Genomic DNA, 27,537 nt, shown 5'->3' on the forward strand with positions numbered 1-27,537 from the left:
CGTTTGTTCGTTTGTTCTGCCGTGGAGATAACAGGGCAATCAGACCGCCTCCTCGCTCTGCCGCGCCACACCGAGTTAACAGAAATCCCGCAGAGAGGAAAGTCTGTGCCAAACGTCACGAGGGTGAGGCGCAGCGTCGGGCTCCACCAGTCATACGGACACACGTATGCGCTCTACTCACTCTGACTGTCCTGAAGTTAGCCGCATCGTCCAGTCCGCTGACCGCAGCAGAGTCCAGGCTCAGGTAGTTGTACTTGCTAAAGTCCCGGTCCAGCTTTAGCTTCCCTGTGACACACAAACCATGTGGTTGTCATTTAGACTCATGCAGCGTAACTACACTCCTGCCAGCTGCCCCATAAAATCCAGCACAGCTCTGTGAGCCGATAGAAGATGCTGAATTCAATTCCCGTTTAAAGAAACACAACTGATGGTGTTGCCTTAGAAATTTTAGAAAAATGTGTCTAAGCCCTGGGGTATTGCCCTCCTTCAGTTCTGACACGGTGTATTCAAACACTGAGCTGCTGCTGTGAACATCATGCTGGAAGATCAGATTGCCCTCTTTAAAGGCCTCCCTGTCATTTAGTAGAGAAATCCTCTTCTGGGTGCATGTGTCAGATTTCATTCATAGCAGTATTAACAACAGCTAGAGCCTCAGTGATGTGTGCGCTCTGGGGTCAATGACCATTATATTGTTCTCCTTTGTGAAGAACATTAAACAATGGCCCCTCGCAGCAGAAACGCAAACAGAGCGAGTGGGTTTCACTCTCTTTGTTCTCGTGGTGTTTATTAGGCAGGAAGGGCGACTTATTAATGCGTTAGCCATGTGTTCATGCAGCTGCATGGGGGGATTGGCACATTTAGTATACACACGGTAAACGTAACAGTAAGCAGAACATCAGGCCTATTTTTTTAATTCATACTGCGAGCATCCAGAGACGTGCACATTCTGAGGTCTTTCTCCTGATTCTCAAAGTGGCATTGATCCCGGCAGCTCTACGTTCCTGTCCAGGTCACCATTCGACCAGCTTTTCCAGCAGTTTTACTCACTGAGCGTGTCGTCTGAGGCTCCAGACAGAAGCTGATAAAAGACGTGGAAGTTCCTCTCGCCTCTCGGCTGCTTCACCACACGTGACTTCTCGAGCAGATCTAAAAAAAGAAAGAAAGAAAAAACAAAAGGAAACAATGACACACAAAGACGAACCAGAAGCCTGCACAGGAAATCCTTCTGCTGCCACTCTCAGGTGCCCCCAGCAGTAAATATCGAGCCGAGCCTCAGGAATTAAAGCTGCCCGGTCTGTATTTATAGAGCTCGACTGGGATCCTCGTCCAGCGATGGTTTTTTCAGTCTCCAAGGTGACCAAACCAATATTGGTAATTATCTCTGTGTGCAAACACCACAGGAAGAAACCCCACGAACGATATCAGACGTCAGCCCTTTCTCCGGGGCTGGAACCGAGTGCACCTGATTAAAGAGGGACCATCATCCTCTCACCACATCAGGAGGAGTACGATTTAATTAAAGCCCGACTGTGCTGCTCAGCAACATCACCGGCTGAATAAGCATTCAATTTGTCTATTTTTAAAAAACAGCTTATTTTAGGAAACTTGAAGAGTTGGTGTTGTACTCAAGTGAAGAGTCTGGGGAACAAACTGACCACAGTGACCGGGACCAAAAATCAGAAGGAAATAAAAACGGCTTTTGGCAATTTTCAGCACTTAAGGCTGTTTAAACACCGACTCACAGATCTGTGGTCGTGGCTCCACTGCAAGCACCAAACTAGAGGTCGCTGCAGCCCCGGGGCTGTCGGGGTTAGCAGCGGATTGTGACACCCACCGGCCACGAATCACATTAGTGGCTCCGTGAGAGCTTGCACATCAATAATACAACATCCACAACTGAGTGGCTGTCAGCAGCAATACAGAGCTGTGATTAAAGATACAGAGAGGACAAGACAAGCCACTGAAAACCAGTTCCTCCATCACAGACAGACACAGGGGCAGGGCAGCGAAGTGACCTGAGCACAGCCATGTCCAGCCACACTCAGTACTCAGCTTTACTTTGAAGAGAAGGAAGGATTCCACTTTCTGCTGCAAAGCCTCCTGAACAGCGTTTATTTAATGTTCCCTCAGCCTCAGATAAGCAAACACACATTCAAGCATCCGTGCGGGAACAATATTGTGTTATGTTGTGACTAAAGGCATGCCAAAAATGTCTCCCCACTATCATTACCAACGCTACTGAGAACTTCTCATAAATCATAACCAGCTATTCTCGGCCGTAGGAAGCGGCGAAGGCTCAGAGGAGGTTTGTCTAAAACATAATGAGCAGACAGGAATCCATCCAGGCCTGGAAGAGCAGCCGTGTAGCTAGCCAGCTCGGTCTGGCCAAGTCACATGTCAGCAGCTGCTTCTCACAGACCATCTTTGTGTCTGACTGACTCAGGCGAGCAGACAGAGGTTCATTTGTGCCTCGGCTGTCAGCTTCCGTCTTTGTTTCTGTGACCTCTGCCGGGGAAACCAGCTCAGACAAAACAATGTGAACAGAGGCGAGATCAAACCAAAACACTGCCAAGGAGCCGAGGGGGGAAAGACGAGGCTGGAATGACGGCGTTTTCGGAGGAATGTGATTTACAAATATTTAAAATATCAATCAGGGAAAAAAAAGAAGCTTTCTTTCCATTTTATTACTCACAGTTACTGATGACTCCGCCCAGGGGATCTCCTTTGAAGTCAAACTCAATGTCCATGTACTTTCCCTGAGGGTCAAAGAGCAGCAGTTAGATTTTATTGCCATTGTCTATTTTTAAAAACGTCGTATAGATTCAGTCGGTCGGAGAAGTGTAAGGACTCCGAGCACCTAAAGATAACAGGGAGGCGTGACCTCTTTTTAAAAAATGACATTCAGGCCTTTTTTCTGACTCTCTCTGAAACCTGGAAGTTGAGACAGAGAGTCCTGTGTTTGGGCTTTTTCCCTCCTCTGATGTATTAATAGCAGACAGCTCCTCTGAACAGGCCAAGCTCTGCTGGTAAATGGGTTTTAGCCAAACTCAATAAGCCTGCTGCACTCAGCAAAATGAAGAGCCAGCTTGACTTATAGTTTTCTGATCAACCGATGGCGCTCTGATGAGCTGATATCTGGTGAGCGGGCCTGAGGTTGCTGCGAAGGTTAGCTAAATATAAACAGATCAGGGTCATAATCCGTTATAACGCTCACCACTACAACTGCATGTCCGTGCACCGGCATGTGCTGCCATCTAAAAGTAGGCGGATGATTAAAAACCGTGTGCACGGTGACACAAAAACTGGGACACGACAGGTAGGTTGGCAGTTCGCCTGCGAGCTGGCACACGCTGGGAGAATCGTTTTCTTTTACAATAATCGAGCGTCAGGCACAAGAAGGAGAACAAAGTTCAGTCCTGGGGGGCTGGGGTGTTACTGAAATAGACTTTTTTGGGATGGACTGCCAGCTGCTAAGATGAAGTGACTTTTTCTCTTTGAAGAAACTGCAGCTAACTAAACATTCATGTTAGAAACATTTAGAAATGAACAGCGATGGAAATCACAGGAGATCAGACGTCCCCAAAATACTGAACTGGGCAGTTTGAGGAAAACAAAGGCAATGTTACAACTGCAGTTACATTGTTACATTGTAACATTGTAACATTGAAATTGCAGTGTGTGTGTGTGTGTGTGTGTGTGTGTGTGTGTGTGTGTCTCTCCAAGGACCAAAGCAGCTACTTAATCACCCTTATGACGCCAGACCTATGTTAGAGATAGGCATTAAATTTCTCCTGCTTTTCCAACAATCAGATTCAGAGAGATACGAGACGCAGAGGAACGGGCGGCGCAGTGTAGGTGAAAGGCCTCGTCCTGCTCGCTTTATGTAAAGAGCATTTCCTGAGGCATGTGCACATGTACTATATCAAATGTGCAAAGCCTGCTCAGACTGAGGGGGCGTGTGGACCCGTCTACTGGGAAGATCCAGGGTCTCAGATTACATGGGAACACAGGGAGGACACCAAGAAATATCACCTGTATTTGAAAAAACATATTCACATGCATGATAGTCAAACTACCTCACATGCATGAAAACACGTTCTGGAGTAATGTTGCCATAAACACAAACAGTATAAGCACACAGGACATGCACACCAAGTATTCAAGAAACAAAAGCTTTCTGAAAAAGAATGTGTGTCACGAGATCATTTTTCCAAACCACAGAAGCTCGTCCTGCATACTTACAAATCTGGAAGAGTTGTCATTTCTTACAGTTTTGGCATTTCCAAAAGCTGAAGAGAGGAAAAAAAGAAAAATCAGACACAAATAATTAAACTAATGGATTCAGAAAGCTTTACAAATAATGCAAAGCTTGTGCAAATAACCTCAGAGTAAAGTTACCGCCGATGCATTGCAGAGAGGCCATTAAGAATATTCAAAACCTTCATAATGATCCCTAACCTCGTGCCCGAGTCCAGCTAGCTGTCAATCATACATGGCCTGGATGTCAAAGCCATTTGTACTGATGAGGCCCCATAATTCTGGGTGGATTAAGCAAAGCACCAGGGCTTTGCAGGCTTAGGGCGGGCTGAACCTTGATGTCACGCCACGTTCAAAAAGTGCTTCAATGCGGGCTCCTGCTTGTAAATAAACGTAACTAAAGGGTTCATTAAATATTCATTTTTGACACAAACAACTTTGTGTTTCGTGCACAATCAGGCCTTTCAGAACATCTCCCTGCTACGACCTTTCCATTGGCTTCACACCACATTTCTACATAAAGATGCCATTAACGTGTCACGCATCACAGCGCTATTAGCATAACTGCTTAATTGCTGATAACAGCTGATTAATGTGCATTTAAGTCGGCGGTTGCTGTGAATGTGTGGGCTGCTAGTCTGGCACAATGGCAGCCAGAGGGAGAGGAGGACGGGGAAGGAGAGGGCTGGAGGAAGATAAAGAGACGTAAATGAAAAGAAACCGAGGGCGACAAAGAACGAAACCAACGCGTATCGTGTCGCAGAGCGCGAGCGTGACGGATCCGTCGTGTTAAGCGTGACTCTGTTCCCTTTCCCCCTTCTCAGTGTTAGGGCAATTAGACTGACGTGAGCTAAACTCTTGCAGATGTGCGGGGTTTTCTGCAGCAACCCGGGCATACAGCTTCATCATTCATGGGCATTTCCTGTCCACTGCCCCCAATTAAAATACAGCTGTTTGTGTGCCAGAACTGAGCTGTGGGAATGAGTGCGTGTGTGTGTAGCGTCCCGTTTAGCTAAGAAAATAAAAAAGTGTATTATACAGTATTTATAAGATCCCTAAAGTTATTTTGCGGATGAGTTAACTTGCCTGTGATTACATTTCCATGGTTATATAATCATCTGTGTTTACAGATTAGCTAAGCTAGCTAAAAGAAATGTTTTGTAGGTTGTGTGACTAACTGCCAGGAGCTTTGCATTTTTGTTTTGGTGTATTGTGCATTTGGAAATCAAGCCAAAATATCAAAGACCATCATTAAACGCTCTCATGCAGCGGTTTGCAGTGCATTTACAGTCGGGCTGCAAATATCCTGCACAGTCTTCTCGTTTCCTAAACGCCGAGTAAAGAAAGCTGCTTTTCTCAGCTGCACTTTGAAGATCTCTTGAATTAGAGCAGCTCTGGCAACCCCTCAACACACATCCACCCTCCAAACGTGAACTTCAGACAACCCAGCTCCTGAATTGGGACGCAGCTTGGGCATCTTCACTCACCCTCCAGCACGGGATTGGACTGCAGCAGCTGTTCCTTGACCTTATTCACCTCGTGGCCCTTCCCACACACCGCTGCCACATACGACATTACCAGCTTACTGGCCTCTGAAACACACACACAGATAAATATAATGTGATTCACATGACTGAGGGACAAGTGCAGAGATGTCGACCTGTTTCACCATCCCCTATAAAAATCCCCCTTACATCATCCCCCCCGACAGCCATCAGAGCAGGGTGTGGACCGTTCGTTAGGGTGCAGAGCAGAGGAGGAGGTCCCGTTATAAAGACTTGCTTTGTTAAATTACACGGTGACCAGAATTGCATCACATTATCATCATTCATACTATGGTTACACTGAAAGCCAGGGGAAAGCACGGGAATAAAACTTTCTGTGGAGCTGAAAGTGATTTAAAAATGCTCCAGCACAGCGTGCTGCAACTAAGACACGTTTCCCCAAAAATAATTCTCTGCTTGGCTCAAAAAGCTACATGTCCTGTCTGAACAAGCGACAAGCCTCGTCGGACGACGGCTGGCATCAGGATCGTCTCTCCTGACCAGAGAGCGGACGGTGACCCAGAACCGGCGATGCGTGCGGCGTGCCAGGCAAGGACAGGAAAGACCTTCAGAGCAGTCGTCGGTACAGATTCCTGATTAGTCTGGCAAACAGCTCGGGACACGTACTTTTATCTAAACGTAGGAAAAAACTTTTCTGAGTTACAAGCTGAGGACTTTAATCCTCACGTTGTTATCTCTCAGGTTAGGAAAGTAAACGTACTCCGTCTGCAGACAATAAAAACTGTTATGTCTCCTGCACACTGAGATGGAATCTGATAATAATTTTGGTCACATCCCCTTTATAGAAGCCACAGTCAGAGAGAGCCTGAAAAAAGAAACCCCTATCACACTTTAATGTCAATGACCCATATCGATAGGGTTGGTTTTGATGGCCTCGTTTCACTGCAGAGCTTCGGGACTGATGGGATTACCGAAATCCAAATTTATCTCCGACTTGGCTGCAGAAACGGCTCCTCGGAGTCGTTTTTTCTTTTCCCTCCAACAACCAGGAGAGGTTTGGAGTTGGAATAAAGCCTGGTGCATCCTACAGAACAGAACACGGCCGGTCTGACTGCACTGTGCCCCCCGTGGTGGACGCCACTGATGCATCACCGAGAAATAATCCTGGTTATGGATAATATATATTCCTACACAGTGCTGACAAAGGCTGCAGGCAAAGTTCTGCTGGGAAATCGGAGCTCCTGTCAGAGATCAGCATAGCAAGAGTTTGAAAGCAGGTTACACAAAGGAAATGTATTGATATGCTGGAACTTCTTAGCTTTATTAATAATGCAACTTGTTGCTTAAACATGTGGTGTTCAGTGTATTCAGATTTTTAGGGGGTGATGTAGGATGATGGAGAGGTCTGAAAAGCCCTCAAAAAATACGACAAATAAAGTACAGCTTTAGAAAAATGAAAACATAACAGTCTGAGGTCATTAAGGTTGTTTTGCACAGCCTTATAAATGCATGTAGGGATTTTGTACAGCTTACTCGGGCTGCTGCCACGTCTCACCGAGCCAGAACGTTCTTCGGGACAACGTTGGCCGTGCGAACAGGTCAGAGTTTGAACTCAAAGTATGAATGAATGTCTGCAGCTGCACTGAGCTGCAGCAGCACTCCCAGAGCCAACACGCAGTCAGATGCATACTGCTGTTACCTGTGACACAGCACAGGAAATACCATCCTCTTGTGTTTCTGTACAGTATGTGAAACTGCTCCAGAACATGGATACACCATCATAAAAACCACACAATATGGAAAAAGGCTTCAGTCTGATGGAAAGTCCAGCCTTTAAGTGTTCATAACAGTGTGAATGTGACTGACTGGCTCTGAATATACATAATTTCACAAATATGAGGAAACCACAGCCGTGTGTTTGCTGCTGTAATATGTCTACCGCCATGACTTTATGTGAGCAGAGTCATTATCTAGTTTCATGTCCCAACACGATGTTCTCAAAACAAAACTGACATCAGCTCCCTTTTATGGAGGATTACATCCCACAGCCCTTATCGGCTTCTTTACAAGTTATGACTACATTTAAAACAAAGAACCGCTGAGCACATGAAGTGTTAGACACTCTGTTAGAGCCTGATTGAAGGTGTTCGTTCAGTGTGGTGAGGTGATCCCGTTACCTGCTCTGAAGTTATGACACAACAAAAAAAACTGAGCATTTACCAGTTTTCCCAGCTCCGCTCTCCCCTGTGATGAGAATGCACTGGTCCTTGTCCTGGTCCCTCAGCGAGCGGTAGGCCTCGTCTGCCAAAGCGTAGCTGCAAAAGCACAAACCCGAAAGCCTCCACGTTACATTTGCACACAGCTAACTGCTGTTCACGTATATTCTCTGACATTTTGTGGGTGAGGGCAGTTAGAGGTCGTTCACACACGCTGCACGCTTATGTGCCAGGCTGCATGGCGTCTACACTAATCACCAGCACGTGGGATCACTGGCTTGGATCGGGACATCTTGGACATGCACAGACGTGCAGTGAGCTGCAGCTTTATTTGGCTCGGGATTTGGCTCTGACAAAACTTAATTATTAAAATGATGTCACAGCGACTCTGATTTGTTGTATATTTATACACATATTGAAACCTTTACATATAAAATGCATTTTTAGGAATCTGCCTGCTTTAATAAAACCTCGAGAGGTCCCCGAATAATGAAAGCAGTCTACGTGAAACCGACCTGGGTGGATAATTAATGATACAAAGGTTAAAAAAAACCCTACGTCTTACATTCTGGGACAACAACACAAAGGAAAAGTGAAACTACAGTTTCGCCCCCACTCAGTTCCACAACAATACATTATTTGTTCTCTTAATGCAGGAAATCCCCTGTGATGGTCTGAGATCAGGGTGTGGATGTACGAGGGCCATATCGCAGTGACAGCTTTTTATCTCTTGTGGCAAAATGGTCTATAATTCTGACACGATATTCCCACAAAGAAAGAGCGCTAAGGAGACGCCTGCGACAACAACTTTTTACAGCTTCCATTTGGCAAACAGTCGTTCACAGCGCGGCAAGAGCTGCGTCCAACTTTCTCCTCCAACAGGACACGAGACGGCAAATCAGCTGTTCCGGCCCGTACTTTGGCTTGATTCAGGAATTTGGTCCAAAGCAGTGTGTGTGTGTGTGTGTGTGTGTGTGTGTGCGCAGGAAAAGATAGAGTGGATTTGCAATATCGGATCATCTAAGACCTCCATTATGAGCTCCGGCAGGATTAAGTAAAGGCTGATGTATTGTGGGGGTGTCACTGGAAAGAAACTGGGATAACACAAATTTTGTCTTAAGCTCATTTCAAACAGACGACCTCGCTGCTCACGTGACCCCGAGAGTCCCCAAGATCTCTACAGATACAACAAGACTCTCTTAGTTCTGATAACATTGAAAGCATCAAGGTCTTAATCTCCCAGCTTTTCGAGTATCAAGCAAAGATCAACATCTTTAAGTCTTACATTTCACATTGAGTAAAGGGTAAACATAGCTCTAGGTCACTTTGGAGGAATGCTTCAGAAACAGCCTCTCCCCAGCGTCTAATTTGCTCTTATTCCTGCCTGGAGGGTGGGAACACTCGAAAAGTCCCAGGTCTCGGTAATATCCCAAATCAAGAATTTATATGCACAAAGTGCACCCGACGTGAACGCAGGGAAGAATGTGACATTCACGGATGCTGACACGCAGCACTACCATTGGGCACTGGGTCTGAACTCTGAACGCTTGCTGAGGTTACATTTATTTGTAGAGGCAATGCTGTTGTCAGATTCAAGTACTCTGCACATCAAAATGAGCTCCAACCATCTGGCTTTAAAACCAGTTAAATTAGGTTCAAAGCGATTTCTAAAGGAAGTGTCATCATTCGAGTTTGTGCAAAGGCTGTCCGGCATCATTCTGTAATCCCTGCTCCAGCTTTCAGAAATCCACCAAGACGTGGAAAATGAAACTCCTGCCTAAATCTAATTTTGGGTGAAGCAGCGAATGCATTAGTGAGGCCGGGGCTGCACGGAGCCGAACTTTAAAGCGTGCAATCACACACTGAACTAACACTGACCCCTGATTTGTAAAGAAGTTGATTGCTAGTAGGAAGCCATGACAGAGAGAGTGCCAGAGATAGACAGCCTAGTGAATGTATTCCAGACCACAATATGAAGTTAAAGCTCAGGCGGGCTAATGGAGCTCAAGGTTGTGCACCATCACACATTGATTTGGATCAGACCTCATTCGGCCCTGCTGCCAGGCCTCTCCTTTAACAGCCCCCAGTGCAGGCCCGCAAACAATTGTGAACTAATATGAAGGAACCCAGAGAAACCATACCACACCAAAGAACAGGATTCCAGTTAAACTCCCATTCAGTCCATTTATTTACCCTGGAGTCCTGTAAATATGGCTAATAAATAATAACCCAGATGTGCTGTAGGCATCCAGGACAACAGTTTGCCAATTCAATTTCATTTATACAGCGTAAAATCACAACAACAGTCGCCTCACAGTGCTTTACTGTAGACCCTACAATAACACATACAGAGAAATACCCAGCACTTTGGCGACAGTGGGAAGGAAAAACTCCCTTTTAACAGGAAGAAACCTCCAGCAGAACCAGGCTCAGGGAGGGGCGGGGCCATCTGCTGCAATTGGTTGGGGAGAGAGAAGGAAGACAGGATAAAGACATGCTGTGGAAGAGAGACAGAGATTAATAACAAAAACACCCAGTGCATCATGGGAGTCCCCCAGCAGCTTACACCTATTGCAGCATAACTAAGGGAGGATTCAGGGTCACCTGGTCCAGCCCTAACTATATGCTTTAGCAAAAAGGAAAGTTTGAAGCCTAATCTTGAAAGTAGAGATAGTGTCTGTCTCCTGAATCCAAACTGGAAGCTGGTTCCACAGAAGAGGGGCCTGAAAACTGAAGGCTCTGCCTCCCATTCTACTTTAAATACTCTAGGAACAACAAGTAGGCCTGCAGAGCGAGAGCGAAGTGCTCTAATAGGGTGATATGGTACTACAAGGTCATTAGGATAAGATGGGGCCTGATTATTTAAGACCTTGTATGTGAGGAGCAGGATTTTGAATTCTGGATTTAACAGGAAGCCAAAACAGGTTTATAGATATAGTCATATCTGAAGGTTACACTTCGTCGTCCCGTGGATTTATTTCCACGCATCCTCCAGGTCAGAAACACTGAGTGTGAAATTAACCGTGAATGTTACGTTTTTGCAGGGAACTGAAACCAACTTCCAGCTAGCAGCATTATTTTTTTCTGTCCCCAAGTATAAGCCTCTAATTCAATCCCCACCCCCACAAGCTCTGATCACAGCCCACCCCCCTGCCCTCTCCTGTACAACCAATCCAACGGGGTTGCATGGACGAGACCTGCCACAGGACATTACGTCACTGCTGAAAACGGCAGCAGAGCACAGCAGATGTCTGCTTTGTGAAAACACTCCTGTTGCCTGACCTGATCCTGACAATGAGCAAACCATCACACAATTATCCCCCCCAGAGGAAGCCTGTGGGCCCGGGGGAAGGGGCGAGTGTACCAGGAGAGGGCAGGGGGCGTAAAATAGGAGAGTGGGGGTCTTTTGCCACGGACTTGTCCCAGTGAGAGACACACACACACACACACACACACACACACTTGCTATTCATATTCGTAATTATAATATGAATAGAGGTCAGCAGAAACAAGCCACACCCAAACCTTCACAAGATTTGCATCTTAAAATTGAAGAAATAAAACATTTAATCACCAGTAATTTGTCTCAACTTACAGTTTGTGATAATAATTATTCTGTATTTTTATTAAATGGACAAAAAATAAATAAAAATGTGCATATTTACAAATAAGAGAGCAACATAAAGCTGGGAAATGAGTCTAAACAGCAATTAGAGTTGTGAAGTGATGAAGCATCAAGACCTTGAGAGAGAAAACAGAGAGTGAGGACTAAAAACCCCCCAGAGGCCTCCCTGATCAGTGCGTGGAGATGGGGGTTAGGCTGGGATCAGGCCTTGGGCTGTAAGCGCTGCTTGGCACCTCCCCTAGACATCTGCCTGCAGGCTGTAATTTGGACGTGCACGTGGCAGCGGTGAACACAAAGCCACACTGGCATGAGGTAAGCAGCAGAAAATAGTGCCTTCAGTTCTTTTACCACCAGCCTCTGGTAGCACAGGAGGTTGGTGACCTGAATTTCAAGGGTGGAGTACTTTGAGGAGAGACTGAACATACTTTAATGTCAGGATAGATGGTGATGAAGCTGTAATGTATGGCCTGGAGCCCACCCAGCTACTGGAAGATAAAAGGCTGTCCCCAATTAATGATCATCTTACTCAGGGGCTCTTAGCCGTGTCATCGTGCCGCCTTTTGCACATTTGCGAAGTCATTTTCCAAAAAATCGTTTCATATCTTGCCCTGCAGTGGTAGTTATTGTTACTCGTTTCCATGCATAGGAGGGGGCAGCACAGTAGCCTGTGATCTCAGCGTGACCTGGCTCCTCTGCAGGAAATCCGCCGCGCTCCAAAGAAGAAGCCAAGGAAACAACTCTTTCCTGACGCTGTACGGCCAGGTGGAAGAGTGGGTGAGTGCTGCAAGAAACACAGGGACGCGCAAATTCAGTGGCACATGCTTGGAGAGTTTAACCTTGTGGTGTGGGTGGGCAAGAGAGCGGATACGCACATGCACACAAAAGATCTTGATCCTAACAGATGTGCACCATCTGCACACCAAGTAAAACAATGCTGTTCTGTAAAACAGGTGGTAAGGAAAAGATCAGCTCACAGGACGAGCATCTAACAAAGAAGAAGAATATGACTACTGTCTCATAATCAAAGGAGGATTCGAAATGTGCAGCGTGCAATAAGGAACACCTATAACTTACTAAATTGAAAGTTCATAGTTAAGCACAGCTGCCACAGCTCTATAATTTATTCAACACTAGGTCGTCTAAGACCTTGGCTAAATTGCTCATTGATACCATCCACCCATACATCAAACTTTGAAAGGATCTACAGCTTTAATTTATTTTACCACACAGCAATTTAGTGTTCCAGAGCCGAGGAAAACACCAGTCCGAGCTGTGTATGCGATCAGTGAGAAAGCAGGAAAACAGCAGGTTGAGCAAGGTAGCAAACATCCTCAAAGACGCATTCAAGCAAAGAATTTTATCAATCTCTGGCATCAGGCTTTTGTGAATATGCTTTAATACATATTTTTCATGCACACACACATATTCAAATCTATAATAAAAGGTTTGAATGGTGTCATGAGAATTTATGCAAAGGAAAATTTTAAGGAAAGCAAAAGAACCTTGAAAGTAACAATTGTGTAAAAGATGGCCACATGTGCCGAGCTGCAGACAGCATGATGGAAACAGCTTTTTATAGCTTCGAAAGCGCCGTCCAGTCAGGTTTGAGGACTTCCTCTCTTCAGGGCTCCTGGTCACTACAGGCTCAGAGGCCTTTAAATGCAAAACAAATCTCAGTATTTAAGTACGTGGCTGCTGGTACTGAGATAAACGTGTTCATTTATTTTGTTTCAGTGGGCGACAGACTAGGACTGCAGGTCGGCCGGTTTATCACAGAGACTCTTGCTACCTGGCCATGCTGTTGTAATAAAGGTAGAATACTAAGATAAGCAAGGCTGCTTTGAAAGCAACATTATCTGGACGGCAGCATATGCTGCAAAACTTGTTTATCATACAGCATATGTGCAAGTCGCTAATGTCGTGCCATCATGGACGCGGGCTTTTGAACCGGGAGCTGACAGCAGGCCAGATGTTCCCTCTCTTCTTCACCCAAAAGCTGCATTGTTGATGGTTTCCCAAAGTCATTTCAAATCTCGATTTGTTGGACACAACACGACAAAATTGCTTCTCTTGAGTCTGTGTGCTCTAATAACACGTCTACTTTGTTACTTGCTATGACGCCTCATTAAACCTTACATAATACACTGGTGTCAATCTCAATAATAAAATGTTCCTATTCATAGTCATTTGCTTAATATGCAACCTTTGTTCTCAATAAATTAATTCCAATGTCCAAGGTCTACAATCCATGCAAAAATCAAGCTTGGCCCTGATAATCATCCCTACATCTCTCCATGTAACGCCATCAGCTCGACCTTTGGGGCCTGGGGTCAGGCTCTTTGGGTCTGTCAAGTGTGACTGGCAGTAATAACTCACAGCTCACAGACAGATTTGGGCCACGTCCACACTAATGCGTTTTCGATTGAAAACTTTTTCTCCCGTCCACGCTGAGACGGCGTTTTCAAAACACTCTCAAAAGCGCATACATACATACATCGCAGTGTGGACAGCAAAAATGGAGACTTTCTAAAATGATGACACATGTTAGTCATGTGATGCAGTCATGTGACTAATTAAACAAAGACAGCGGAGGGCGTTACACAGCAGCTGTTTTGTTTGACAGCTCTATTAAAGATTAATATCAGCCTGCACGCGCTCCTGAGAGCTTTTCTTCAAATTCTTTAATTCTCACTCGCTTTTGCAACTTTGTACTTTTGTGTTACTCGCAGCAACAACTCCACCTCATTGTGAGTCCATTTAAAAAACTCGCTGCTTTTCCTCCACATTTTGCTGCAACGTTTCAAAGAGCCGGAAAGTAAATAAGCGGCAGACGGAAATGAGGCAGGTCGAATCTTCTTGCGCTTCACGCATGCGCAGGACTGGAACTTAATGTTTTCAGCCGTTTCAAAGTGGACGCACAACTGTGTGAAAAAGACCGAAAACACTAGTGTGGACGCGGCGCGCTTTCGGAAGGAAACGCCGTTTTCAAATCTGTCCGGGCCGGTGTGGCCTTAGAAATACGAGTTTATATAATGATGTACGTCGTTGTTATATCAAAATGTAAATAAATGATCTGCCTCATAATAACACATAAACCAGTTTGTTATTACTCTCAGTCTTAGTGAGATTATTATGTGTGACAGTTAATAAGACATCAGTTTGTGGGAGTTTACTTTGTGTGTCTGTGTGTTGTTCGGGGCAGATAATACTTACTGAGCACCTGCAAAAAATTAATTAAAGCATGCGGTGTGTGCTCGCTTCTATTGAGGCTCTTCAGCACACAATAATATAAATAAATCTTATTATTGTCGGAGATATAAGGTTGGACGCTGGAACAATATTGCACGCAGCTAATACGAGTCTTATCTATTTGCCTGCGTTTCGGTATGCCTCACATATTTTGTTATGCAAGCTGTGTACACAGATAAAAGCTGCACCCATTGTTCTGACTATGAATAGGCAGAGTTTACAATGGATTTGGACGCTGACACACAGAGCAAATCCATTTAAAAAAAAATATATGCTCGCCGAAGCAATAACTATCAGCCGCAGCAGTGTTTAATCTGTATCGTGTTAAACTATTGGCAGGTAAACGTATCGTCTTTGAAGATGGGGAAAATCTAAAGCTTTCTAAATTAAACACTGACAGCAGGGTTTTTAGTCTCATGGCATCAAAAAGATGAAAACTGCTCATGTAGAATTACAGCACAAATCAAGAGTCAAAACCAGCACGATCATACTTAACACAGACACGTTTTTCATCTCACGGTTTGTACGTTCAGTAACAAGCAACAGGGGCCCAACGTGAGCAAGAAGCAGGATGTAAGGGACTGCTCTCCTCAGGGGCAACGGGAGGTTATTACCGTCATGACGTCTGAAAAATAATTCGTTTATTCTGCATTTATTAGCCATTTTTTCAGTTTCAACCTGATGGGCTGCTTAAGCTCTACAGGCTCCTAATCAGTGCGTGTACACTGTACTGCATTTTTCTAATGATATAAGCAGCCAGAGTACTGCCTGCATGCACGAATGCAGCAACTGATTAGAAATTCTTGCATTATCCAGTTGAACACATTTGCATTTTATTCTTGGGTTGATGAGGTGGGTGGAAAAAGGAACACACACACGTTTTCTATCGTCTCACCATTACGCCAACACACATGCTGGAGAGGACTCACGCTGCCCACCTGAGTCAAAGTGCCATTTCAACAAGTGCCCACTTAAATCCACCTACATGCAGGTTCTGAGGTGCAACTTACCAAGGCGTCCTTGAACACAGTATTATAACACCAGAACAGTCCATGTGACTCGTTTGTTACCCAACAGCTCGAGCTGTGCAAATATTCAATAATATGTACTGTGTCCTTATTTCATATAATTTATAACATGCATAAATCCACATATTGCCTTTTGGTTAGTGTTAGATAGCACAGGTGTGATATCATCCTGCAGTAAATGACTCTGAAGTCCACATCCAGTGAGTAAACTTTATTTTTTCCAACCATATCTTGTTCAAAATAAATAAAATACTAGCAGAAGCTGAAAATTTCTGGATCAGAGTGAAAAAAGGAAGTGAAAGCTGAAATCTGTGAGAAGGATGAAACAGTTGTAAACTCGTGGAGAAGGGTTAACGCGTTATACGTAGTGTAATTAAACATTACAGGGTCGCATTGAGAGATCTGATATATGACTGTTATCAGACAGGCAGTACAGTTAGTTTACATGTGATACCCAACCTTTGACCTCGAGAGCACAAGTCTTTCTATTAAAAGTGTAATAACAATGATTTATGTCACCAGTGCTTCTAACAGATGCTGCAGGTCCTTCACATTATGCTTAATATGACTGGACTAGGGCTGGGCCATATTATACCGTTCACGGTAATACCGGTATAATGTTAGGCAACGATAGGAAAATGAAATATCGCGATAGAATGGGAGTAAAACGCGCATGCGCAGTGCCTTTGTTTTCATACGCACATGGCCGATTGTTGAGTGAAACAGATGAACCAGAATTGGTTTGTAAAAATGGTGCAACTTCAGTGATGTGGAACTGGTTTGGTGTTTGTCCGTCAGATACACGACAAAGCACATTTTTTTGCAGAACATGCAAGCGGCCGTTGTTATTGTCATATTTGTCGGACTAAGATGCTCTTAAATCTGGGAGTAATCTGGGTCCTAAACTCCGTATACTTCAGGTCAAACAACACTGCAGCATCACTGAGAAACTGTCTAAATTATTTCATCTTTAATAAAACGATCAGCATTGCTGCTTTACCAGGTGTAACTATAAAGTTTAACTTCCAGGCATCCATGAAAACAAAAGTTATTACATTTAACGGAGTTAGAAGTTAGCAGGAAGCTAGCGGAAGTTAGCTCGCTAGTTTCGCTAGTTACCTAAGCATGATATAGCATGTTCTGACTGAGAGATTTCTGAAAAAAAAATCAAACGTACAGCTCTGCTATCACTTCCAACATAAATGAAGACAGGAAACTAAACAGCAGTGACGTTTGTAGGGTTACTGAAGTTGGGCTAGCTGGTATATAATGATGTGCTACGTGATCGCTAGCGACACAGCTATGTTAGCATAACATAAACAGTGAAGCTGGAGGACGAACACTAACACTTTTCCACTTATAAAAGTTAACGTGAAGGTTCTTCATGGTTAGAGACAAATGCAATCGCATGGCAGGATGCTGTAAACGGACCAAACTTCAGTCAGGAGAACAACTGAGATAATCCATCCACAATACGAGGTTAGTCATTAATATACTGCAACAACATGGGAATAGAGCAGCTGCCAGAGAATTCAACATTAATGAATCAATGGTACAGAAGTGGAGGAAGCAAGAAGAATGAGTTTAATAAAGTTTGATTTATCTGACTGCTTTGTTTCGCTTAATGTGCCTTATAATCCCGTGCACCTTATGGTCCGAAAAATGTGTACTGCACACTGCAGTTTAATGTTGCAAAGCACCTCTTTTTAACTTCAGTGGATATTATACATGGTTATGCTCAGGATATGTCAGCCCATTTCTACTGGAAATGCCTTTTGGTTAAACTTTCAGCAAGGAATTTGCATTTGCACTGTTATATTTTTATAAAGCTTTAATGTACATAAAAACCAGCTTCTTGTTTAAGTGAAAATAAATGGAAGGTTGTCTTTTTACGCTAGTAATGTTGTGGAGTTGTATTTTGTCTCGCATCAATTATATCGTCGGTTATATCGTTATCGCAAATTTTCAAATATATATCGTGATAAATATTTTTGGCCATATCGCCCTGCTCTAGACTGGACCAGTGGGAAAATAATAATAATGAAGAGCAAAGCTCAAATCAAACAACTCTACTTGAAGTGTAATTGTATTCCTTTATTGTTTTGATTAACTTTTGAGCGCCTCATGCTGAGACAGATCTTAATACTGACGTCAAGACACAGACGTGACAGCTGAAAGTGCTGATGCACACCATGGTGAAGAAGCTCTGTGGTCAGCGCTTCAGTCAAAACTTTATTAAACATTAGGAAAATGTGATCCTTGTCTTGACTGTCAGCACACAGTAATGGTGGCTTCAGAGAGGACACTGACTTTAATGTTAACTCCAAGCTTAAACACAACTGTAACCCGACTACGCTGATCCACGAGGTTTCACCTCATTACGCCCGACCTCGGCGCCCACATGTGGACTTCCGGACACGACAAGGACAGAGTTTGTTCAGAGTTTCCAAAGAGGTGTGTGCATATACACAGAAACGTATGCACACATGCAAACGCCTCAATCTGTGACTGGCTAAGTGGCAAGGGGCAGACAATACAGGACTGCAGGCCATCTGCATGCTGCTGCGCGTGAAGAAAGGCCACTGATTAGTTCATCTCTAATGGGCTGCCTGTGTTTTGAAAGGAGGAAAACACCTGCCAGTTAATCATTAGGTGCCTCATCTGGGCAGGGAGCATTTTACTTAATTGGACAGCAGACAGAAGAGCGGACAGATTCATGCAGACGGGTGTGGCCGTGCAGCTCCGCAGAACTACGAACGAACTCTCCATCCGGGCTTGCGTTCAGCCATTTTTATGAACAGAGAGAGGAAAAATGGAAAAAGCAAAAAAGACTTACAGTCCCCTAAACTTCAGTATTAAAAGGTGTTACGAGCCATCATGGGCAGAATTTACAGGCATACATATTCAAAAGCATCTCTGGATATTGTAAAATCTTCCAGAGCAATGTGCAGGTCGTGAATCAGACTGCAGGCTGCTCGATAACTGCTGCGCGGGTTCTCCTAAACTGATCAATATGTACTGCACGGCTCTCTGGCCTGGCATCAGCCACTGTTTATTCATAATAATTATAATTAAGATGGGAGCTCAACAGTCAATTAGCCTACTTACAACATTACAGATAGGGGACCAGCTGCAGGTCTGCCTCCAGCTGATGTACACACATCACAATTTGTCTGGGGACCAAAGGAGCAGGTGCGAAATACGTTTCCACCTGCACGCCATCGATGTAACTTACTCTTACAGCAAACACACACCCGGTATACACACAGTGAGGCAACAACAACACAACAGCACAACAGACCCGCCCAGTCAGTGTGCTAATATTCCTGCAGAGGCTAAATGAGTTACCAAAAACAGGAACTTGTGTTTTAAAATTGGAAACGCTGCAGAGAACCGAGAGTCATCTTTAATCTAAAAATATTAGCCGGACACTCGGTTCTCTAGAGTCCATAAATATTGTGCATTCGAGAAGGAAAAACGAAACAAAGCAAATCATGATGCACGCTCATACTGGCTGATTTCTCCTGCTCCGCTCTGGCCTCGCCTGCATCACAGCAGAGTCCCGATCGACGCTTAAAAACAATAAATACAAAAACAACCCAGGAGCAGACTGAGTGGACGCGGCGTGCCGAGTGTGTCGTCAGCTCTTTAAAAACAAAAAGGCGACTCCTGTGACTGAGGATGATTTCCTTTGTGTTTGTGAAACACTGCTCTGCTTTGAATACCAGTCAAGTCAAATCTATTCAAATAACAACATTCAAATGAATTTGTAAACCACAGCTATCCAGCTGCAGCGAGCACGTTTTTCATCTTTTCTGTGTGTAAAAGGGGAAAAAACTAATGTCAGTATGGGAAACATTCAGCTGCAAGATGGAAAGAAGTGAACGAAGCCACACGCATCGCATGACTCAAACTGACCTCCTGAGGTTTTAGTACATTTACATACATTTTGTAAAATTTCTGTCAAGTGCTGGTCGCCCGGGCGGACGCATGTGACCACACTGAGGGTTTAATATTACAGGAGATCGATGCTGTGCTGCAAAGCCGAGTCCAGATGGTCCGACTCGAGGATTAACATCAATTTATGAAGCATGTTGACATAACCTGCCTTTGAGCTCTTCTTAAAGAGTCTGTCCCATTAAAGAGGCCATGATCTTTAGTGAGCAATTATCCATACGTTGTATTATTCTTGCTCCCTCTGCAGGGATGCACGCTTTGATGCTTTTTGCAGAGCATGAAAAGAAAAGCTTGTAGCAGAGCCTGTTTCTGGGGCTTCTGCCTGCTGCATATCGCACATTTTTTAATTTACCATGAACCTTTTGACCTGTACAGAGTCGCAGGCTTCTATTCATTGTTCCAGTTTTCAAAGTTTCAGGAAGATGAGTTGAAACCATGCATTTTTCTCAAACATGCACGGCTGTCTTTTTACAGCAATAAACCCTTTCAGTTCATATTAGCAGTGCAAACGGTCTGCTGTTCAGCCCTGTGCGACGACCTAAATGATCCAGTGGAAATGCAGTTAAGAGATTATTTTGAAAATCTTGCACGCTGCCAAAAATCAGTGTTGTTGTTTGTAATGCTCTGATAATCATGCTGGCCATTTACATTTCTGGCTACTTTCACAGTTTGACCGTGAGACTCGCGGCTCTGATGATTTCCATCTTTAACATCCTTCAAAATAATGACAGAAGGATACAGGGGAACGTTTATCATAAAGGGGTTGAACGGCAGTCAAAGTGGAATTCAATGATGAAAATGTTAAAGACAAAAGTCGACAGCAGGATTTCTTGAGCCTCTTTGTGTGCGGTGAGAGGAGAGAGACGTGACAGGCACTGACCAGCGAACAGGAGGGGGGAAAGCAGCTTGAAACTGTGTCGTGTCGGCTCCGGCTGTAAAGTAAAGCCAAAGAGTTTGCTTTTGTCTGCAGGGAGTATGTCTGCTCTGGGACGAGAGCACTCTCACTCCTCCAGTCGGAGTCTCTGAGGGCTTCTGCCGCAGCCCAGAGACACAGCGGGCTAATTGACGAGTGCCGAGCTTTGTTTTGTCTTGGCACAGTCGCAGCAGTGCTGACTTAATGTTGCCAGCGGACAGATGGCATGCCACGGCACTGAATGGCCAACACTCCCCATACACTAGTTAGGGTCCCTCTGATCTCAGCACCCCCACCTCCTCCATCCATCCCAATGCATTAGTCACTGGGTCCAAACCGATAATCTGCAAAGAGCTTCTCAATACCCCATCTTCAAGAGACAGATGACAGTTTCTTCTCACCACATCAAGGCTAACAAAGCCTCAAAAAAGTCCTTTTTCCAAACCAAATCTAACCTCACTCTCTTTAATTTACATTTATACGCTCGCCGGGTGTGAAGAGGACCTTAGAGCTGGACTCACATGTGTGGGCTTAATTCGTAGAAGTTCCTGTTGCGATACTCTTCTACTTTCTCTGGTGTGTAGATGGGCAGGGACCTGTAAGGGTTCATGGAGATCACCACGCTGCCAATGTATGTCTGAAGGGAGAAGGAGAGACAGAAAGCATTAGCACCAATCCACAGGTTACTTTCTCAGTCTGCACAGCTTAACGCCGCCGTGCAGACGGGCAGTCTCTGAATCAAAGGGACGGGAATTCCGCTAATGTCAGCGTTTCTCAGACAGGTATTCTTAATGAAAGCTCGTGATGTGTGAAGTAAAGCTGAAGACGTGTGAAAACAAGGAGAAAAACACGTTTGTGGGCTGAGCAGAGTCATTTAGCTTTAGTGCCCAACGCTGCCATACAAGACAAGCCTGGAACAGCTGCCGGGACAAAGTCCAGATGAGACAAACTTCCTGCTCTGATATTACAAAAACATCAGTCAGCTGATATCAAAGGAAAATGCAAGAACATCCAACCTCAGTCATTTTTATTAAATCAAAGAAAATCTGTGTTTTATATCAAATGGAACAAATTCATGTAACATCCAAACAAGTCCAACAAATCACACTCATCAGAAATGTCTCAAAGCGAACGCAACCGGCTATCATCTCCATCATCATCCTCCTACACGGCAAACAGAACCTTTCAAGCATCAACCTGAAACATTTTCTCTGCTCTCTATGGTAATGGCTGTTGCATAAGCCACTCTGACGAGAGCGGAGCACGGCCTTCCCTGTGGCAGCACCGCAGCCTCCCACTGCCTCTCGTTCAATAACACACCAGAGTGCAGAGGATGTGCACAGAGGCAACGAGAGCTGCAAATGTAAACAAAAAGTCACGTGTTCTGAGCAAAAGCAGAACACGCGCGCACACAAAAAAGAGAAGCATTAAAAACCTGAAACTTTTTCCCCCACTCGGCCTTTTCAAGTCATTAAATAAATCACAACTTGAGAGGAGCTTCATGCTTCCTCGTGGTTCAGCTCACACATCAGAAGATGTACGAAGAGCTTTGAACTGATGGGACTAAAAGTTCCCATCACCCCACAGTGTCTGCTGTGTTTGTCCCGGGATGAACAGCAGGGCATCTGCTCCTACGTAGTTTCCTTTTTATAAATACTAAGACCTCGATGAAGCCAAAGACATTCACGCTCCTCAACATGAAGCTTTGTTTCATTATTTTGGAAAACCTGAAAACCTTTTTTTTGCAGCTGCACTTTGCTGGAGATGCTTTTTTACTTTCAGGCAACAGTTTGTTTCTTTAACGTCGTCACGCTGAAATCCTCAGTCAGCCTTCTGGAGACTGGGAGTCGTCATGTCCCCAACTATATCCCCTTAGCATAACACTCCCTCCTCCATTTCTACAAGTGGGAGTACTGGCCAACATACTGGACCTCCATCTCTTTCACATCTGACTGAACACGGCATGCTGCACATCCGGTTTCTTTTTGTGGGCTTTTGGAAAAGTTTTATCTTGTATGTTTGTGCCAAAGATCAAGCAAGATGTGATTCTTTTATGTTATGCAATGTCCTTCACACTGCATGAGCTGTCACAGAAACCGTGATTTCCTCTAACGACGCCTGTGCCGAGGCGGATTTTCAGAGCTCGATTGTGTGGGTAGCTCACCATCTGTAGCGTCTTTTCAGAAGGATGAAAAATGCAGCTCTGATTAGTGGGACAGCAGTTTGCTCTGTACCTCCTGATTACCGTCGTACCTGAGCCCGTGGTGATTTTCAGTTGGTAGCACATCTTCCTGCATCTTTTGATGTCTCTGACGATCCTTTTCAAAGCCGAGCTGTGATGCAGAAATGCAGAACGACGCAGGCCCGGCGTTCGCAGGTCAGGTTTATAACCACATCGATCCATTACGTAAACTGGAACTCGCAGGCTTTTTCAGATTCGTCTTAACGATCACGGGGTTTCTACTTTCTAGGCGTGGCTGTAGCTCAGGAGGCGATCGGAGGGTTGGTGGTTCGATCCCTGCTCCAATCTGCATGCCTGCATATTTTTTACATTTATATACTTTGGTGTTGTTCATGAGATGAAGAAAGTAGGATGTGTGCACAGTCAAGACACTGTATGAATTTCTTTATCAATAAATCCACACGCAAGGAAAAGACGCCATCACATCTAATCAAGTTATTGTGTATGAAAGTCTTCATGGTTCCTCTGAGCCACACAATAACAGGGACATTTTTCCAGTTACAGACGCATGATGTGCTGTCCCTCTGAAAGACAAAGCCATGTTTCTTCTGCTATGAGCTGTCATATGATAGTTTGGTGTGGGGGATGGGCCCGTTTGTAAGGAATGATGCCACATGAGGGAAAATACATTTGCAAGCAAGGACTGCACACCGCAGATTTATTGGGTAAGTACAGGTTTTAGTGCTTCTCCTGGTCATCGCTCTTGAGGTGCAGCTTTAGCAGATTTAGGGCTATGTGATTTACCTTTCCATAAACAGTCTATTTTTATTTGCATCTAATATTGCATATATGAAGTGGGTTTAACTACTGTAGCCACATCATTTAGGTAAGCACCACCAGTGTTGGTCAAGTTACTTGAAAAAAGTAATCAGTAACTAATTACTGATTACTTTCCCAAAAAAGTAATCCCATTACTTTACTGATTACTTATTTTCAAAAGTAATTAATTACTTAGTTACTTTTTAAAAACACAACCTGAGTAGGTGATAAAGTGATAGATCTTTCAGCCCAATTCTACTTTTTCTGCATAATCCATCATACAAAATGTAATCAAATGGAAAAGTCTCTTTTTTTAACTTGTTTTATTAGTTTTAACCTTTTAACTTTATGCATCAAGCAAAGATTTAATTATATGCAACATTCTCTGACTGGAAGAAATTAGTTTAACATGTAAACCTATTTTCTGCACATTCCAGCACATAAAATAAAATATTTTTTGTGTTTACACTCAGTCTTTCAAATAGATGCAAGTAAAACACAGCAGAAAATAAATAAAGTCAAAGACTCAGCGGTCCTGTTGCTCTATTTTCACCTGTAAAGCAGGAGTGGGGTAGGCGGAGGTTTACCCTGGTGCAGGTGTGCCGCGGTCAGTGGAAGAATCCGTGAGTTTCTCTGTGAGTTTCCCATTACGTCGTAGCTACTCGGTGCTTGTTGGAAGTTTAGGGGTTTTTTTCGCTGTAAACAGAAGTTTTCTTCCCACGCACAGCGGACACTAATGTTTTTGTCACTTTTTATGGAATCAAACTCAAAGTAAGGTCAGTACTTCCACGCTTTAAACGCTGCACGCTCATACTCTCTCTGCACTCGATATATGATCCATTGTTGATCTGCACACAGCTGTTGTCACGAACGTCGCACTCGCTTACGTCACTGTCGTGAGACACTCGCAAAAAAAAATCACGGTTTTAGTAACGCAGTAACGCAGCGTTCCTACGGGAAAGTAACGGTAATCTAATTACCGTTTTTGCAATAGTAATCCCTTACTTTACTCGTTACTTAAAAAAGTAATCAGATTACAGTAACGCGTTACTGCCCATCTCTGAGCACCACACAGGGAAAACCTGAGTTTATGGTTTCAAAATGTCACCACAAAGGTTTCATCTTCAGATCACAAAAATCACAGTAACTTTTTGAATCTAATTATTTTGCAGAAGAAGGACGATTAGCGGACAAAGCATTTAAAGGTTAGGGTGGCAGCGATATCTACTGAACTTTAACGGTTTCCAATCTTCACTTTTAGCTGAATTCTATTTTTTCTTCCTTGGAGTGTGAGAGGAATACATAACTCGAGATGTAACTCACTACTTTTCACATTAAGTAACTTAATGACAGCCGGTCATTCCTTTCTTCATTCATCTCAGGTTTGAGTTTCTCTTCATGGCTCTTTAGTTTTACAGCCAGCCAACTCAGGGATGTCCAACTCCAGGCCTCGAGGGCCGGTGTCCTGCAGGTTTTAGATGTGTCCTTGATCCAACACAGCTGATTTAAATGGCTAAATGACCTCCTCAACATGTCCTGAAGTTCTCCAGAGGCCTGGTAATGAACTAATCATTTGATTCAGGTGTGCTGACCCAGGGTGAGATCTAAAAGTTGCAGCACACCGGCCCTCGAGGCCTTGTTGCCCAGCCCTGAGCTAACTGCACTCATGGTGTCACAGCTCAGTGTTACACACAGGTAGTAAAATCCCATTTACTTTCAAAAAGTGCACAACATCTAATCAAAGTCGAACTAAGCGACGTCTCCTGGGAATACAATGTTAATGATGAATAGCAGAGGGAAGAAAACAAAGAAACAGCAACAGATCCTCAGCTTATCAGCGTGAGGCAGTACCGTGCATTTACCCAGGACGTCCTCACAGCTCCGTGTTCACAGTAACACTCTGGTGTTTGTATGCAGGGGAACGAATATGAAGAAAACAAACAAACAAACAAACAAAACAGGGAACTTCCAACTTCTTCACCACTGACAGAGCTGAAGAAGAGCATTGAGAATAACCAGACATATTCTTCACACTGAACATGGCCGCCATCCTACAAAGCAGAAGAATCGCTGCCACAACATAAAGCCCAGAACCAATTGTCTGATACGGTGGATACACTTCAACAATCCCCTTCTTCTACAGATAAGTCGTCAGCTAGACTGCCGGGCCTTCCTTCCTCCTAAGCTCTGGATTTCATGCCTCATTTGAGGGCACCGACTACATTCCTCCGTGATTTGATTTATTGATTGTATAGCCAACACTGAAATAAGTGAAGCATGGGAGGAACAATAGAGTTATGAAAAGTATCTGTGCATTTCCTAGGAGAAGCCTTCTGTAGCGTTCAGAGCGAGAGAGTGAAGCAGTGTTGTTGCTCTGCTACCGAGCCCGTCTTTTTCTCCACGTTATCTGAAGTCAGTGTTATTAAGCCTTGTTAATGTAGGAAGCAGCAGACTTACATAGATCTCACTGTGGTCAAAGCGCTTCTTCAGGTTGCCAAGGAAGGAGTCCTCAGAGAGGGGCTCCAGGAGGACCATGTCGCCGACCCCAATCATATTGTCTAGAAGTGACGTCTTCACCTCCATCTTGGCTGTAGTCGTCCCCCCCTGCAAGGATATAAGAAGGAAACATACATTAGAGACTCATTTAGAAAAAGGGGAAGGCTCTGGAGGAATCCTGGTGGGCCAAAGTGTGCATGAAGCACAGAACTGCATGTTTTATATGGAAGAAAAAGCACAGAATGCATCAGCCTTGTGTCTCCTATCAGATCCTTTTTTTGTCTTTGTGTGCATCACGTTCCAGCAAACTCGTCAGAGGCGTCCTCTCGTTAGAAAACAAACAGTCCTAAACTTAGCCAATGTAAATAAACTCAGTGCAGGGGTACACATGTGTGGAAGGCAAGAGTTTGCCTCCAGAGGCGGAGCGGGGCCTTTTGATTGGCTAATAGGTCTCCTTCTCCCCTGTGGCATGCGAGAATGTCCCATAGAAACTTACATAACTAAGCAACTTTGCCCCTGACTTGTGGGTGTCTGCTCAGCTGGAGTCTCCTCCTGTTTCGGGGTTTCGTACGAGTCCCATGAACTCCACTGGAGAATTGTACTTTTCTCCTGTGCTGCTTTGCTTGCTGTGATATAATATTCGGCTGGAAAAGAGTCCCGGCTGTGACAAAGACTGTGCTGCGGCTGGCAGTTTTCAGTCCAGTCTCCTTTGGGAGAGTAATCCCAACGCCATAGGGCTGGAGATAAAAGAGGGGCCTGGGATGCATTCAGGGCTTTGCTGCACCAAAAACCTAATGTCTGCTGTTGTGACAGACTGCCCACACAAGACCAATAGATGAGGCCATGCAGTCGTCTATTGTTCGCCGGTAGGACAGACGTCTCTTTCTGAATAGTCAGAACGGATCGTGCTCTGAAGCAAATGAAAATATGACAGGGGCATAATGCACTGTGATGTTTTAGACAGCATTGGGAATGAATGAAGCGTCGTGGGTGGCAATCAGAAGCAGCCCGAAAACGAGGCGATGTCTGACACTCAAAACACAGAAACAATATCGTCGTGCCTCACGGACACAGACGCATCTTCAACCGTGGATCCGATACGTGACTGGAAACTGTTGGAGGTGCGGAAAAGGAAGGGGCGGATATTTCACCAAAAAAGGAAAAAAAGATTTTTCAGCTGTCAAACCGACTTTTAGCTGCAGCGTAAGAACAGCACGACTTTCTGGAAAAAACTGGAGACTTCTATTTCACTTTTTCCCTGGCTTGTGTTCCCCCGCAGGGCACACTATT

At 44.4% G+C, this 27,537-nt stretch overlaps 1 protein-coding gene across 3 annotated transcripts in view; it reads right to left on the reverse strand.

Annotated features, from left to right (window-relative positions):
- myo1b (myosin IB) overlaps positions 1-27,537 on the reverse strand; it is a 55,890-nt gene that overhangs the window by 21,979 nt on the left and 6,374 nt on the right. For all 3 annotated transcript variants that reach the window (XM_085373771.1, XM_085373770.1, XM_085373769.1), the window contains exons 2-9: positions 26,209-26,355; positions 21,272-21,387; positions 7,983-8,077; positions 5,745-5,849; positions 4,243-4,289; positions 2,693-2,756; positions 1,048-1,146; positions 182-285 (exon numbers count right to left, since the gene is read on the reverse strand). In XM_085373771.1, coding sequence (XP_085229897.1) covers positions 182-285; positions 1,048-1,146; positions 2,693-2,756; positions 4,243-4,289; positions 5,745-5,849; positions 7,983-8,077; positions 21,272-21,387; positions 26,209-26,334 — 756 coding nt within the window. In that variant the 5' untranslated portion in view covers positions 26,335-26,355. The remainder of the gene's footprint in view (positions 1-181; positions 286-1,047; positions 1,147-2,692; positions 2,757-4,242; positions 4,290-5,744; positions 5,850-7,982; positions 8,078-21,271; positions 21,388-26,208; positions 26,356-27,537) is intronic.

The sequence above is a fragment of the Diplotaxodon limnothrissa genome, linkage group LG16 (genome assembly GCF_057381915.1).
Source record: "Diplotaxodon limnothrissa isolate DT_005_m linkage group LG16, D_limnothrissa_male_GT1.1, whole genome shotgun sequence".
Lineage (NCBI taxonomy): Eukaryota > Metazoa > Chordata > Actinopteri > Cichliformes > Cichlidae > Diplotaxodon > Diplotaxodon limnothrissa.